Source organism: Molothrus aeneus, chromosome 7 (genome assembly GCF_037042795.1).
Source record: "Molothrus aeneus isolate 106 chromosome 7, BPBGC_Maene_1.0, whole genome shotgun sequence".
NCBI lineage: Eukaryota > Metazoa > Chordata > Aves > Passeriformes > Icteridae > Molothrus > Molothrus aeneus.
In genome coordinates, this window is record NC_089652.1 from 17755076 (window position 1) to 17770629 (window position 15554).

The 15554-nt window shown below is 52.0% G+C and overlaps 2 protein-coding genes across 4 annotated transcripts in view; one reads left to right on the forward strand and one right to left on the reverse strand.

Annotated features, from left to right (window-relative positions):
• Positions 1–831: 831 nt before the first annotated feature.
• Positions 832–15554, forward strand: part of OLA1 (Obg like ATPase 1) — a 127104-nt gene continuing 112381 nt past the window's right edge. Inside the window, exon 1 of one of the 3 annotated variants that reach the window (XM_066553722.1) lies at positions 832–850. In XM_066553722.1, coding sequence (XP_066409819.1) covers positions 845–850 — 6 coding nt within the window. In that variant the 5' untranslated portion in view covers positions 832–844. Of the gene's footprint in view, positions 851–8856; positions 8924–15420; positions 15501–15554 lie in introns of those variants that run through there. The other 2 variants (XM_066553725.1, XM_066553724.1) reach the window with 2 other exon arrangements.
• Positions 5054–7911, reverse strand: SP9 (Sp9 transcription factor). The gene is made up of 2 exons (XM_066553480.1): positions 7762–7911; positions 5054–7038 (listed from the first exon to the last, which is right to left on the reverse strand). Exons 1-2 carry the CDS (start codon positions 7780–7782, stop codon positions 5683–5685), a joined length of 1377 nt encoding a protein of 458 aa, XP_066409577.1. The 5' UTR covers positions 7783–7911; the 3' UTR covers positions 5054–5682.

Genomic DNA, 15554 nt, shown 5'->3' on the forward strand with positions numbered 1-15554 from the left:
CATTAGGTTGCTCTGGGCATTCTTGCTGAAGTAGCTGGGAGTTAAAGAGCCCCTGCAGTAGAGTCAGCCCCCCATATTGATGTGTGGAAGCTCTGATTTAGAAAGAACAGGAGGAGACTGCAAAAATGCCTGTTTTAGCAATCTAAACAAAAGCTCTGTGTAAGAGAAAACAGAGTAATGTGATAAGGGAAAAGGTATGAACATTTTTGTGTTAAGTGCAGCAGGAAAGAGGAATAACTGGAAGGTGCCTCCGTTTCAAAGAAGGGCCTCCCCAGTTGTTTTGTGTTTGGCTCAGGAATCCTGCCAGCTACAATGCAATTGACTCCCACCTGAAGAAGACTTGGACAGCTCGATAGCCACAGCTGTTTGCTATTTTGTGGGCTCTTCACTTTACTCCTTTCCATGTAGTTAAACAGTGTATCCTGCCTTTTCGCATAGGAAGAGACGGGCAGAAAAGTCATGATATTTTGGATGTATCTGTCTTAGACTACCAGGGGAAGGTTGGTGTGGCTGTGCAGGCATTGTCTCACTCCCGGTACCTTCCCTAGGCCAGTTGGTAAGGAAGCGACCCTCGGGGGCCCAGAGGCCGGCTGCGGGAGGGTGGGGCCGCCCTCGCCACAGGGGGCCCGGCCGGAGCGCTCGGGGCAGCGGGGATGGGCCGGGCCGGGCCAGGCCCAGGGCGCTGTTTGCCCGCTGCCCTCACGGGCACGGCCCGCGGCGCGGGGCGGCTGCGCGCGCCCGGCCCCGCCCCGGCCCGCGGGGCCATGGGGCGCCACCGCCCCGGGCCGAGCGCGGCGTTCGGCAGAGCCGGCGGGGCCCGGCAGGAGGTGCTGTCGCTCCGTGGATGGAGGTAAGAGCAGCTCCAGCGATATCGCTATTCCCTTATTCATTTATTTATTTATTTATTTATTTTCGTAAGAGCCGCGGAATATGGTTAACCTTCTGCGGGGCCGGGCGGTGGGGGCCGCGGCGCCGTGAGGTGGTTCCCTCAGCCTGGCGGGGAGGGCAGGGCCCGTGGCAGGGACTCGCCGGCCTCGGAGCGGGGCCCGGCGGCTCTCCTGGGGCGGGCGGGCGGCTCTGCCGGGATCTCTTCTCCGGCTTGGCCCGAGGGCTTGGGGCTGCGTCGGGCTGGGGTCCCGTCCCCGCCGGGGCCGTCGGGCGGCTCTCGGCGCGGGCCTGGCGGCGGGGAGCTTCGGGCGAGGGGTCCCGGGCCGCTTTTCGGGTGCGCCGCCCCGCCGGACCCATGGTTTAGAATTAACGCCGTGCATTAAATTATTGCTAGTCCGAAAGTAAATAGACGGGTTACTCCCAGATGGGGCTCCTGCTCGGATCGGTACAATAAATATCCCTGAAGGAAGCTCTCTATTTATGTTGTCATTGATTAATTCTCGCTACCTCATTTGATTTCGATTTAGAACGATTTGATTCTAATTTAATTAGCATGTAATTTGGATGTACATAATTACTGTAATTATGACATTCAGGTGAGGCAGCTTTAGGCTGAAAGGCAATTTCAAATTTTCTAGCAGCCTACTTTGTGCCGGGGAGCGGACAGGGACCCCGCGCCCTGCCAGCCAGGTACCAATTAGCCCATCTCGGGAGCAGCGCTGCCGCTCGTTTGTGGAACAACAGCGGCGCTGAGGCGGCGGCGGCGGCACAGCCGCGCCCGGGGCCCGCCGGCGGGTGCCCGCCGGGAGCCGCGCCCGGCCGCAGGTGCGGGGCCGCGCGGAGATCGCGGAGCGGTGACCGTCGAGGGCCCGGCCGCCCCTCCGGTTGGCGGCCCGGGGAGCGGCGAGGCCGGGCCGGCTGCCCCGGGCTGGGTGTGCGCTCTGTCGCTGCGGGCCAGTCCCGCCCCGCCGTCTGCCATAGAAGTTCACGCTAGCCCGCCCGCTCCCCGGGGCCCTCCCCAGCCGCCGCTGCCCCCGCGCTCCTGCCGCCGGCTCCTCGACGTTGCCCGGCCCGCGCAGCGCCGCCGCCCCCGCGGCCGCCCCGGCCGCGCCCCCGGCCCGCGGGAGCGCCTCTAGGTGGCGCCCGGCAGCCGCCGTGCGGCCCGCGCGGGGCAGCGCCGCGAGCGTCCCGGTGTGCGCGCTCGGTCTTGTTCTGCTCTCCTTTTTGTAATGTGCGTGTGAAGGATGTTATTCCTTGAGGAAATTTGTAGCTAAATTATTCTCACTTAAAATAAACACTTAGCACAGCAATTACTCAAAGGGGCGGGCTGTCTGTTAGCTTCCCTTCATCTGCGTTTTGGAAGGGTGGGAGAGGATCCTGGCGAACAGATAATGGCTGCAAATAAATTACAGCTCCCGCAGATAAAGTTTCCATTTGAATTAAAAGACGCAATTAAGAGGCTGTCCAGGCACGAGATCGGGTGTTTATATATTATCTCATTAGAACAAAAACATTAATGTTACCTTTTAAGTGTAAAACGAGCCGTTGGGTCTGTAACTCGCCGCGGGGGGCAAGGGACACGCTTCCTGCGAACGGGGGACCTAGCGATCGAATGTCATTTAGTAGATAATTTTTCCTGACATTTTGCCGTCTCCCGTCTGTGGTGGTTGCCGTCGTTGGCTGGTTGTTTGTCGTGTTTTAACGGGCTCTCGGAGCAGGGTTGAAGTTGCTGTCCGCGAGGTATGGAAATGGACAGCAATAGCTGGACCGAGATTGTAAATGGGCGCTAGGCTCAGCTGACGGGCAAGCCCGGGGCGAGCGGGGCCAAGGCGGCGGGGAGCCCGGCTTCCCCTGTGCCACCCTTCCCGCCGGGGCCCCAGCGGGCACCCGTCTTGTTCCCCGTGCTCTCCTGCTCTCGGGTTCGCGTCCTCTTACTAAAGAGGTGAACTACGGATTGAAAGACCGAAATCAGATTTATTTTTCGGGTTCTGACACCGTTTGTTCTTTAGGGTTTGTTTTTGGATAATTTTTTTGTGTAGAAGTTCCCCAGACCATATAATTATCTCCAATGTTTACGAATGAATGGTGTCATTTATTTTTTTAAAAGGTGACACGCTTTCTATTTTCTTGGTTAAACGAACCGGCTCTGCGGCCCAGAGCTGCTCCCTTCCTCGTTTCTGGGGAGTCTGTAAGTGATGGACGTTTTCTGACCCGAAGGGGCAAAGGCAATGCAAAAAGGTCCTTGATCACTGAGCTGAGAATTGTAACCCCGGCCTGGCAGAAACTGGACCTGCATGGTGTCCTTTGATGTGTTTTATTATAAATCGAAAACAAAGCTGACTTCTGCCCAGCACCCCGCGCGGGTGCATTCCTGCGCAGCCCCCGGGCCGCCCGGCAGGGAGGAGAGCCGGCTCCCGCCGCCCGGCCCGCTCTGTGCCACCGCCGCCCGAGCGCGTCCCCGCTGCCCTCCCCTGCCCGCCGGGAAACCTGCCGCCTCCGGCCGGAGCGGCAGCAAAGACACCTTGCCGGGGTGCTTTCGGCCAGGAAAATTCCGGAGCGGCTCTCGGGGAAGGTGCTGTGGGCAGCCGTGAGGCGAGGTGCCTCTCCCGGGAGCTCCTTTCCCCCGGCCCGCGGAACGGCCCGCCGGGCTCCCGTCGCCGCCCCGGGGCACAGGCGGTGCCGGCGCTGCCCGGCCGCTTTTGTGCAACAGTGGCGCGGAGGAGGTGGGACGCGGTTATTAGTATTCACGGCAGATGTATTTTCTTTAACGCAACGTCTTTATTCCAGTTGGTGGCCGACAGCAGAATCCGTTTCTCGATGCTATTTGCATTCCCTGTTTTATGGAGGATTAAAATATTTGTATTCATCCAATCTGTACCGGCCAGAGTAAATTAACTTTTTTTTCCTCACCCTCTTTTTTTTTTTTTTTTTTTTTTTTTTAATAACACAATTATCTCATTTAACAATTTGCCTTTAAAAAAATACTGTGGCTGTTAGGTTGGTGGTCAGGAGACAAAGGGAGTGAAAATAATTTTCATTTCAATAATTGCCTTCTGGTCAATTTAACTGTGCCTTATTTTGAAAGAGCCTGTCTAAATGAGATTCCTGTCCCAAATGTGTTCCCAGGCCTTAGCCCAGCCTTTAATTATTCCTGAGTTTTTTTTCTTCAGAATAAGACGCTGCACTGAGTAATCACAAAGAAGTCAGAGAGCATCCTTGAACCTTTTCAATAGCAAAGCCACTGATATTCAAATAACATGCAAGGACCATTTGACTGCATGGGGACATAAGCATTTCCAATTCACTATTTGCATAGATCAACTGTCTTTGAAAAGGAAAGGAGCAGTTGTCTTCCATAACATTAAAAAGCCTAGTTATCAAATCAAGTGCTTAGTTTGGGGCTTTTAAAACGTTTACATTTTATCTTAGGTTGCCCTTTACCGTTTGACATGCAAATTTGGTGCAGTTAATTTGGACAATTAAAAGGATCTTCAAGGGAGCTTTGTCACCGAGAATATTCGGAGTTTTCCCCGCGGACCAGCTGAGATAAAGTTGGCCAGAACAAATGATGTCTAGGAGATTAATTAGATATTTGATAAGACATGAATCCCTAATAAGGGAATACAAGGCACAGGGGGCTGCTGTGTGCTCTAAGTCAAAATTAATAACATTTAACAAGATTTTCATTTAGGCATGAAATGTCTTTTCCGGAGTATTGACTCTAGCGATTTATTCCCCCGAGATCACCTCCCAGCCTAGGCAGCCTTGTGGCGCTGAAGGCTTTTAAAATTAAATAAATAGTTCCTCAGCGCAGTTTGCCTTCACTCGATTTTGGGGACGGTTTCACCAAAGCCACTTAGGTCTCAGCATGGTTTCCGGCTGTAGTAGGGCTCGGACTCGGTTAAAATTTGTTGGTTTTTTGTTTTGTTTTTTAAAGTAAATCAAAGCAAAGGCGGCTTGAAAAGAGCGAGCAGAGTGGTTCAGTGAGCCCGGCTCAGGGGCCGGTCCCATCCCCTCCCAGCTATATCATTGCTGACTATTTTTAATCACAGTGACTGTAAGGACGATGGAAAGGGGTGCGAGGGCTCCTACTCAAAAAGTGACCCCTGCGAGGACTGGGCGGGGGGGGAAGGAGGGGACACGAAGAAGAACAAACCCGTGAGTATATTGTTCAGAGTCCTTTAATAATACCAAAATGAAAATATGTCAAGATTTTTTTCCATACAGATAAACGCATTTAATTTCTTTAAGAGACCTTAACTTACGTGTATTTGAGTGAAGTGTTAACTCAACATTTTAAATATCTTTTACATATATACTGACTTCCACAAAGTGCATCAGAAATTTATAATTAAAAAAAAAAATCAAAACCCCAAAACCTCCCTGAATTTCAGGAATTCACCAATTTAAAAAAAAAATCCCCAACCCCCCTATCAGATCAACATTTACAAGAAAAATAAGGGAACACGATCTGGTTTTCTTTTTTTTTTTTTTTTCCTGTTTTTCTTCTTTTTTGAACCCTATTTATACAGATGTTTATGGGATACAGAGGGACCGTCTCAGAGTTGCAGCTGTATTTCTCACCTTAAGCCTTTCTTAGGATGCTTGCCTTCCAAGAGAAAGAGAAAAGGGAAACGGAAGAAAGTGTCACTCGGTACCTACTGGCCGGGCGGGACGGGGGCCGCGCCTCTCCGGCCCCGCCGTCCACCGGCCCGCCCCCGCCGCGGCCCGGGGCGGCTCGCGTCCCTCCGGCCGGCGCGGGGCACAGTCCGAGCGGCTCCGGCGGCGCTGCCCCTAGGAGTCGCCGGGGCCCGCGGTAGGTTCCTTGCCCGGTCCGCGGGCGGCGCCCACCCCCTCGTGCAGGATGAGGTCGGGGGACTCGGAGCGCGGCGTTTCCAGGTTGCTGGCGTCCGTGTCGCTGTCGCTGCCCTTTTTGCCCCCGCCGCCCCCGTTGTGCGTTTTGATGTGTTTGCTCAGGTGGTCGCTGCGCATGAAGCGCTTGTTGCAGACGGGACAGGCGAAGCGCTTCTCGCCCGTGTGAGTCCGCAGGTGCCGCTGCAGCTCGTCGGAGCGGGTGAAGCGCTTCCCGCAGAAGAGCCAGTTGCAGACGAAGGGCCGCTCGCCCGTGTGCCAGCGCAGGTGCGCCTTCAGGTGCGAAGTCTTGCCGTACACCTTGCCGCAGCCGGGGATGTGGCAGCTGTGCAGCCCCTTGCGCCGCAGGCTGGCCCCCGCCGGCCCCAGCCGCTCGGCCTCCTGGCAGTTGGGGCAGTCGCAGGTGGCGCGCCCCGAGTAGCGGCGGGCGGAGCGGGCCGAGCCGCCCCCGGCGGCGGCGGCGGCGGCGCCCGAGATCATGGCGCTGGCCGCCGCCACCGCCGCGCTAGAGTCCGTGTAGGAGGGCAGCACGGGCTTGAAGCCCTCCTGGGTGAGCAGGTGCTGGCTGGTGGAGAGCAGGTGCGAAGCGGCCGTGGAGCCCAGGCCGGTGGAGCTGAAGGCGGAGTGGGTGAGGGAGCTGAAGTCGGGGTTGTAGGTGCCCAGTTGGGAGTGCAACGAGGCCTGGGGGGCGCCCGAGTGCAGCGAGCTCTGCAGCCCCCCCGCCGGGTTCTGCACCTCAAGCCAGGAGCCGGGGTTGGTGTGCACGTCCCACCAGGAGGAGGCCGCTCCGTTGGCCACCTCGCCCGCCGAGAGCGTGGAGTGGAAGCCCGACTTGTACCAGGACTCGTAGGGGTGCGCCATGCCCACCCGCGGGTAGAGGCTCTCGGCCGCCGAGCTGTGCACTTTGGAGATGAAGGCCGACTGCCCGCCGGGCTCCTGCGGGGACACGCCCGCCGCCGCCGCCGCCGAGTTGGAGAAGAGGCCGCCGTAGTCGCTGCTGAAGGCCGAGGAAGTGGGCGAGGTGGAAGCCAGGCAAAAGGCGCTGTTGGCGGTGCCCGTGCCACTGGCCAGTCCGTTGGAACCCCTGCTCGTGGCCACCGTGAAGCCCGAGAGGCTGGAGCCCAGGTTGCAGCTGGAGGTGGAGCGTTTCCAGGGGTGGAAGCCCCCTTTGGCGAAGGCGCTAGACTCGGGCAGGGTGGTCAGGGGACTAGTGTTGCCGATCTTGTTGCAGGTGGCGGCCAGCATGGCCAGGGGAGTCGTTCCAAATCTCGGCTCTTCCTGCGGGAAGAGACAAAGCCGGCCCGTCAGCCTAACCCTTGCCACCTCGCCAGGCTCCCGCGGGGACGCGGCAGCGCGGGTAGAACCGCGGCGCAACGAGCGGTACCGCGGAAAAGTTTTCTCTTATTTTAGAGGAAGGCTCCAGCCCTGCCACGCTGGGCACAACTCGTTTTCCGCCGGAGACCGGTCTCATCGCCCGAGAGATTTACCTCGCAAGCCGGTCCCGACGGGGACAAGCGACACGCGTGTTCCGAGAGGGCTGCTCGAGCGTACCGCCGTTAAACCAAAAATCCCGTGGGAACGAAATGCGGCGTCTCCTCGAGCAACCGTACAGGAGCGACGGAAAAAAAAGAGATGGCAGCAAGGCGAGCAGTGTGCGGAGCCTTCCGACTGTCGCCTCGTGCAACGCCGGGCCGGCGAAAATCTTTGGAAATCGAGCGTAGTTAGAGTTAAAAAACAAACAAAAAAAAAAAATCCCAAACCAAATCAAGAACTAGACAAAAGAAAGCAGAAGCAGCACAGCTTCTCTCCGGCCCAGCGAGTTTTCAGGCCAAACTCTTTAGGAACGACCCGATGGGCAGCCCGCAATGAAATCCCCCGAGGCGGGCCGGGATCACCTCCCATGCGCGGGTCCACGCGATTTCGGCAAGGGGCAGCCGCAACGCGGCGGCAACGACAGTTTTTCCAGGGGGAAGCCGCGAGGAAGCGCGCGGTGCGACTTACCCCGAGGATAGACGTAGCCATAGCACGTCCGTGGGCTGGGCGGTGGGGCGGAGGGGACGGCGCTCGGTGAGCGCCCCGCGCTGCCCGGCGGCACTAAGGACACTCCGGCGCGGCGGGGCCAAACTCTGCCTAAGTGCGGGCAGCGCCCGCTTTGAAGTACCGCTGGCGGCGGCGCTCGCCCAATGAGGGCGCGGGCGGAGCGGCCCGGAGCGGCCCGGCAGCCAATCAGACTGCGCGAAGGTGCCGGCGCCGGGGCGCGGGGCGCGTGCCAGTCAGCGCGCGGGGAGAAAACTCCCGGCTCCGGCCCGCGGCGGCGGCCGCGCCGCAATTACCGCCGGCCCCGGCCCCCGGGCCGCGCCTCCCGCCGGGCCGCGACTCCCGCCGCCCCCGCACCGCCTGCCCGCTGGGGGAGCGGGGCGAGCCGCAGAGGGCAGGAGTCGAGAGCGAGGTCAGCGCCGGCGGAGGGCTGGTGTCACGGCTGACGCCGCTCCGCTGTCTCCTGTAAACTGTGCAGGAGGTGTCCGATGCGCTGCTGCTGGTGTAGTCACCTGCGATCCTCGCGGCCCGTAAACCATACCTGCGTCCCTTTTATTCAACAGGCCCTTTACCTCCTTTTCAAACCATTTGGGAGCCGTCCATGTTGGATACAAATAACCTAACAGCGCCTAATGACATTCTGTGAAAACACGTTAATTTTTTTGTTTGTTTATTTTCTTTACTAAATGCCAGAAGTGATTTCGAGCACAACGTATTTCTTACTTTCATTGTAAAAAGAACTGAGGAGGCTCTGTGGTTATATAAAGTGCCAAAAAATTCCAAAGGCAGGGGACTGCCAGGCATCTCTTTGCTCTTGTACTGGGGCGGGAGAGGGGACGAGGGGCATTTGACATCCTGTCGCTTAAGATAGAGGACGTTATTTTACAGAGTAATCGGCAGCAAAACACTTTGAAAGTCAAATTCGCAGCCTGCATCACGTTTTTCAAGCCTCATATACTCCCGTGGAAGCAGTGCTGCTAATGGCAGAAAGCTTGCTCCCTCCTAGCAGTGCAAGGGCGCTGCTGGAATAAGCCGCCCTAGCACTTGCCTGTGGCCTCTGCACTGTGCACACTCCACGCACCCAGTGAGCGACAGGGACTATACCTGCTCTCTGCATGTGCAAAATGTAAGTCCAGACCTCGGCTCCTCAATGTCTTGCAAGCTAGTCCCTTTGATTTGTAATTATTGGAGGCTTCTTAAATAATTGGCTAGAACTTGCCCGTACTGTGCCCGCGGAAGATCAATAGGCGTGCAACTTTTCATCATCGCGGTCGGCTCTGTGAGAATGGGAATAGGAGCTTTTCCCCTTCCTTTTTGCCATTCCCAGGGCAGCTGGGTACAATTCTGAACCAGAAATACGATGAGTGCGTTTAGCAATGCCGGGCCATTGCTCTGCATTTCAGTCAATATTTCCTTCTCGGTGCCGCCTCAGCCATCCAGTGTAAAACCTTCTAGCAGATGCAAAATAGGCATCGCTTAGGAGCAAGATGGAGAAATCGGGAATTTAAGATTATGATTTCGCTTTTCTTCACATGTTTACATCTATATGTGTGTGTTTGTATGTGTGCTTAAATAAGGTGGGCATTGCGGTTTTTTCTACATTGTGTTATGCAATCTATAGGACGACTGCCATGGACGCCCCTGGAGATTATCTTTTATTTAAACGTCTAAGGCTATTTTCAAAGGGCGCTCGCCTTTTTGTCGCCGGGTATTAAACAGAGTCGGGGCAGTAGGTGAAAAAAATTCTGCTCTGCGCTTAATTCTTTCCACATTGACTCGCAGCCGGCGCAGGGGTCCGGGTGGTGCATGGCAAACCCTTCCCTCGGAAGGTCTGCCCGGAGCAGATCCTGAGCGGCGGCTGTACCCAGGGGGGCTGTATCGCTCGGCGGGTGGAGGCGGCAGAAAGGCGGTGGCGGGGGGAGCGACATAACCCCCACGGGTGAGGCGAGGAGTCCGACAGGGGCACCCGGGAGCCATCGCCCAACAGGTGACTCCTTCCTTCCCTCCTTCCTTCTTTCCTTCTTCCTTTTCTCCGGGGAAACCCGCTCCTTCCCTTCCCAGGAGCCTGCCATGGTGGTCGTCAAGTGGCAGCGCGGCGCTTCTGGCCAACCCCAGGGCGGCGGGGGGAGAGGGTCTTTCCTCTCATCCTGGGGAAAGTCATCAATAAAATACGGCTGGAAGGCAGATCGAGAGCGTGACGTTTAAAAATGTTGCCTCTACATCAGCGAGTAAAGGCATCCGCTGCCCGCTTGCGCTCCCACAGCAAAGTAGGGATTCTGCTGTGCCTGAAGACTGGCGGGCGGCTCTGCCTGCCGCACATCCATCTCCTCGCCCCTTTGTAGTCGGAAAAGTAACTAAAACCCGCAGAAACGAGGCAGGCGGTGGAAAGGCTGAGCGAACGGCGGCGGAAGGGGGAACGCTGCTAAAATCTTTAGGGGGTCAAGTATTTTCTGACAGATTTTTTTCATACTCCAAAAATCGAGTTTTTAAACAAAGATCAATGTGTTATGCTAAAGTGTTGAGCTGACTGTTAAAACATTTGGGGGGATAATGACAGTGTAACAAAGGCCTGGTTTGGAGTGAATCATCACCCTTTTAAAAGTTAAAGCAATTTTCAGGAGAATAGCTTTCAGCAAATGCTTTACATTATTCAAAACGGCCAAATAATGCTCTATTATAGAGCCTGAATGCTGCCAGTCAGCCCATAAGTGCAATTTGTGCAAAGGCTCGGTGCCTTATCTCCACTTCTTTATAAAGAGGTGAATATAAAACAATTTCTCCCAAACCCAGACAGAGAGCACGAAAATTGCTTCCCTTTCTGCAATCAGGGCAATTTAACTGGAGTGCAATTAGCACTATTAAATGTCGATTCTGCATAAACAAATCTGACTAAGAAGCGAAAGTGGGGTGAGAACCTCATATAAACTGAAACTGATTTTTAAAAATTATGTATCCGGGTCCTTTACAATTGATCCGTGACGTTTTCATCGCAGAATATATTTACATCATAAATACATTACAGTTAAATCAATGTAAATCTAAAAAAAAAATCTCAATATGAATGCTAATAAAGAATAGCCTAATTAAATGCAATAGTTCACTTTCTTGGAACAATATTGTTTCCCATCTTCTCTCTAGGAGTGTCTTTTGATGTGTGCAACTACTAAAGTTGCTGTCTTTAGGAGGTAGAGCTGGGAAACAATTCTTTCATTACAGATGGTTGGGAAGCTCCTGGGTTTATATTCAAGAGCATCAGATGAAATGGCTCGTCTGTTCAAAAAGAGCTCTGGGAAAGAGCTGCCAAATATTTTCCAAATAAATCGATTTAGCAGCAGTTAAATGTAAGGTTGCTGTACAATTTCCCCGGCATTCTAGGAGGGGCACGAAGTTTTACCCATGGCAGTTATGGGTAGGAAGGGGGCAAACCCTTCCAAGTTTAAGAGAAGCAGCCTAATTTTCTGCCAAACAGAAGGGATATAGGCAGGAAACAGGCAAACTGCACATTGCCGAGATAAATAATTGCGTCCTGCCAGATTTTTTTTTTTTTAGCAACAGTTCTTCCGTGCGGAACCCCTCCCCCCCTCAATTACACTCTTCATTTACGTGATCTAGAAGCCAGCATTGATTATCAGAGCAACTCAGAGGGGTACCTGGTGATAAATTAATAACTTCAGTTAGGAAAAGGCTCCCCTGCTATTCTGCCCAAGACTAGATACTACAAGGGGGAAGTATAAATAAAGATAGTGTTAAAATACAGACCTTGGTGCCTGTTGAGTCCACTGAATTCTTTCCACTATAGAGTTTTTAATTTGTGGGTAAAGATGAAGTGCAGCCTTTGATTAGAAGGAAATCTTTTATAGTTAATAAAAAGGCAATGAGCACTGGGATCAAATAGATAATGGAAATTAAATGAAAATTACGGCACTCTCCCACAATTTCTGCTTGATCTTTCATATGATGTTTGTTACACGGTGCACTCCCCTCTCCTCCTGCCCCCTGCACACTGAGCCCCGAGGTGGAGCATCAGGCTGGGCTTTCATATTTTCTCGATCTTTAAGGTGACGCTGTTTAGGAGTAGCAGGGAGACCCATATTACCCTGTGTTTAAAAAATCTGCACAGTCGTTTCAGAAATCCTGTCGTTTACTGAACGCACTCAAAAGCATGTCTTTGGAATTAATTCTCTTCCGCTAAATTTATTTGGACTGTGAATTTTAAAGCTCCCTTGTTCTGTTTATCTCAGCCGGAGACACGTTAACAATTCCAGGGAAGACTAGTGTCAAAGGAAGGAAGGTGACTGCAGACTGGATGATGATTTTAATTACTACAATTATTGGGAGATTATTCAACAGCATCATAGATTTGTTTTCTGCCTTGGTATGAAAGTCTGAGGAACACTGTGCGAGGAGCATTGTACGAGGATTTTACCTCTTGGTTCACATGCTTTCCAGTGCTCTTACGATGTATAGGTTAGGCATGGCAAGCTCAGGCTGCAGCAGGTTGGAAATTCAGCCAGTGCTAGCGTTCAGAAAGCTTTCTTAAAACGCAGGTGTTTCTAAATAGAAAGAGTTTAATTAGTAAACGCTTGGACCCAACGTTTATAGAGCGTAAAACCGCCTTTCCACACAAGTCCATTAAAGCAGCTCTGCTGACTCGGTAATGAGGTGCGTGCGGTGAGCAGGGCAGCGGCGGCGGGACGGCGAGCTCGGCGGTCCCGGGCAGCGCCCGGCCCGCCCCGGCCCGCCCGGCTCCTCCGCCCCGCCGCTCTCCCGGTCGGGGCGCGGGGAAGCGGCAGCACCGGGCGGCTGCCTCACCGGAGCAGCCTCCCCGCGGAGGAGTCCTGTCCCCACATTGCTCCCAGCATCCCGCTTCCGGTGCCCTCCTAGCTTTTTACACCACGTTTTTAGCCAGGCGTGACTCAGAATGTTGACTGTGATTAAGCAAGCTGTCTATCTAGAGATAGAGATATGTGGCAGCGTAATTGGTGGCATGATTGACATTACAAAGTTCTCTTCGGTCCACAATGACCAATAAATCCTCCTGCAGCTTTTGCCATTTAATGAATTGCTATTTTGGTAGGGGAAAATATGCCAGACCCCCATTCCTATGTTCTCTTCTTCCCCCTCACCCTGTCCTGGGATTAGGGCAAGGAAAGAAGGGGAGCCATTCATTATGCTCTTTCTGTGTTCTGTAATTACTGGAACTCAGGCTTAAGGTGAATTTCAGCTCAGATCATGAACCATTTCACGTTCAGATGCAAGCTTGCAATACTTTCCTAGTGGCAATTAGGAGCCTATTACAAGCCATTAGATTGATCAATGTACCTTAAACAATGTGAATGATTTATATGGCAAAGAAAAAAACCTTCTTACATCCATTGTACTGTTCCAGCGACCAACCTGGCCCTCTGTCTCCATTCATCACAGCTTTAAACAACAAAAGCAATTTATTTAGTAAAACTTAAATGCAGAGAAGCGGGCTCAGTTCTTCGTCATGTAGGGCATCTGAGCTTTATCTCTTTATTGTCAAGAGATGTAGGCTGCAAGAATTTGAGTTTGTGGGGGGGAAAGGGAGGGGTAGATTTGCTGGTTTCCAAATGGATTAATTCACCTTGTACCTGAAAGAAGGAAACAAAGAGATCCCTGACTGCTTCCTAAAGAGGACACTAATCTGCTGTGCAGATGCAACACAAGGAGGAAAGCAGGGGCTTACACAAGTGCTCAGCGAAGTGTTTGGTTAGATGATTGTAGCCTTTTAATGACAGTCTGGACGCAGAACCACGATCCCTGGAAGCTCCAAGACAGCTAAGGAGTGGAAAGCAGGCTGGGATGTGCCAGCTGATGCAGGGACAAGGGTAGGGGCAGTCTTCACCACCATGGGTGGTTATTCTAACTATTCTACAACTAAAAAACTACAAAATATCAGTTACTATGAAAGCCGGAGCTGCTACCCTGTAGGACTTGGATCTGTCTTTATTTGCCTCCTTTCACAAGACCCAGGGAACCTCTCACACCTGGAAAATTCCTCCTAGCTCCTGCCAGCCCCAAAATGAAGGGTTGGGAGACACTGGTGACTTTGCACTTGCTACCAATTTATTAGGTAAACAGAGATTCAGTTCAGAAGGAACAGGACCGTGATTTACCATTCATTGAACTGATGGCCCCTGTTTCTTGCATTTTTCTTACCTTTTTGCTAACCTTATTTACCTTGATACTTAGCACTCCAAAATCAGTCTTCTCTATACATACCAAGTGACGGAATGAATCTTTGGCTTGCTGTTAAACAGTTCTGACATGCTTCAAATTAAAACCGCTGAGAAACAAAACCCCACACATGTGAACTAACTGAACCATTCTTTAAAATGTGACTTCAATGGGACCAGTGTAACTGGTGACAGTGTTTGTTAGAAAAAAAGCCGAAACATCTGTAAGTCTTGGTTCAGCTGAAAATTTATTTTGGAATATCATACGAGAGAGAATGTTATTAACTTAAGATTCCAATTATTATTTGTGTTTCAGCAACAATCTGCTCTCTGGAAATTGCTGCAATGCTTGTCAAAAGTCACTGTTTTATCCCATAATTTTCTGCAAGGAGGTAAGCACAGAGCTCCTCAGTATCGGTACAAAGAAAAGAAACTAGGAATGAGTGTCGAGCTCTATCAAGAGATACCACCCTTTTGCTACAAAATGTGGACACAGACATTCCTGATTTTCCAGTTGTCCATATGGGATTGATACTACTCATTTATTTAGTTATCAGCTGGTTTCTTTCTTGCTAGCAAGGGATTACTAAAACACAATGTCCACTATGTAAAACCAAATGAGAGTTTCAATAGGAATAAGGGCAATCCTCCCCCTTCCTCAAAGAAGATCCCACATTGAGAAGAGCGTTTATGTTGTGAGAAGAGCATTTCTGGTGAGTCTGTCATACACTAAACCCACTTGTTCCATTTCTTGTAGACACTACACTATCGAGAGCTTTACCCATAGAATCAGCAGTGTGTCCTGCTTACCTTAAACTTTCTCTTTATCATGGAGGAGACATCAAAGAACAAAAGATCTGGAGGCCTCTTTCAAAGATTTTGTAGAGGTTGTCCATTTAGTCACATTGTGCTTTAATGTCTTTTTCCTTTTCCAAAGCTTTGTATTTGTCACTTTGCCCAGGAGAGTTGCTGGGCCAATCTCCTCAGGACATGTTCTGGCCTTCCGCTACTTTAAGTATTGCTACAAAAGCAGCCTACTTGAAGGGATTTCTGCAGTACTTAACTACACTTATACAAAAGCAGCCTATGCTTCCTAATATGCTGTTTCAGGCCCTTACATTCCAATCTGGCTTGCATTGCCCTTTAATTATCTGTCTTCTTATTGTGATCAAGTGAATTTTTACTAATCTCCACATTTATTGTTAAGGTAAATAGATGCTGCTTTTAATCAGTATGGAGGGCCAGACCAATGCAGTTTGAAGTAACTTAAGTCAACTATAAAGGGTTCAATGTGTGTATAATTACAGAAGACATCAGCTATTCACTCCAGTCTAATTCAGTGTCTGTTTAGAGACAGAGCTCTTCCTTTCCTCTGCTCCCTCTCTTACCTGATTTGCTCCCCACTGTTCTACAAAGCCAGCAAGAAGAGCACAGTGGAGGCCAAGCCATCAGCAGCCCTCCTGAACCTCGGGCTGGATTAATTTAGTGGATTGGAACTCCTCGGTGAGTATAAGCATACGGGTACAATATAACACCTTCTTCCAACAAAAAAGATTA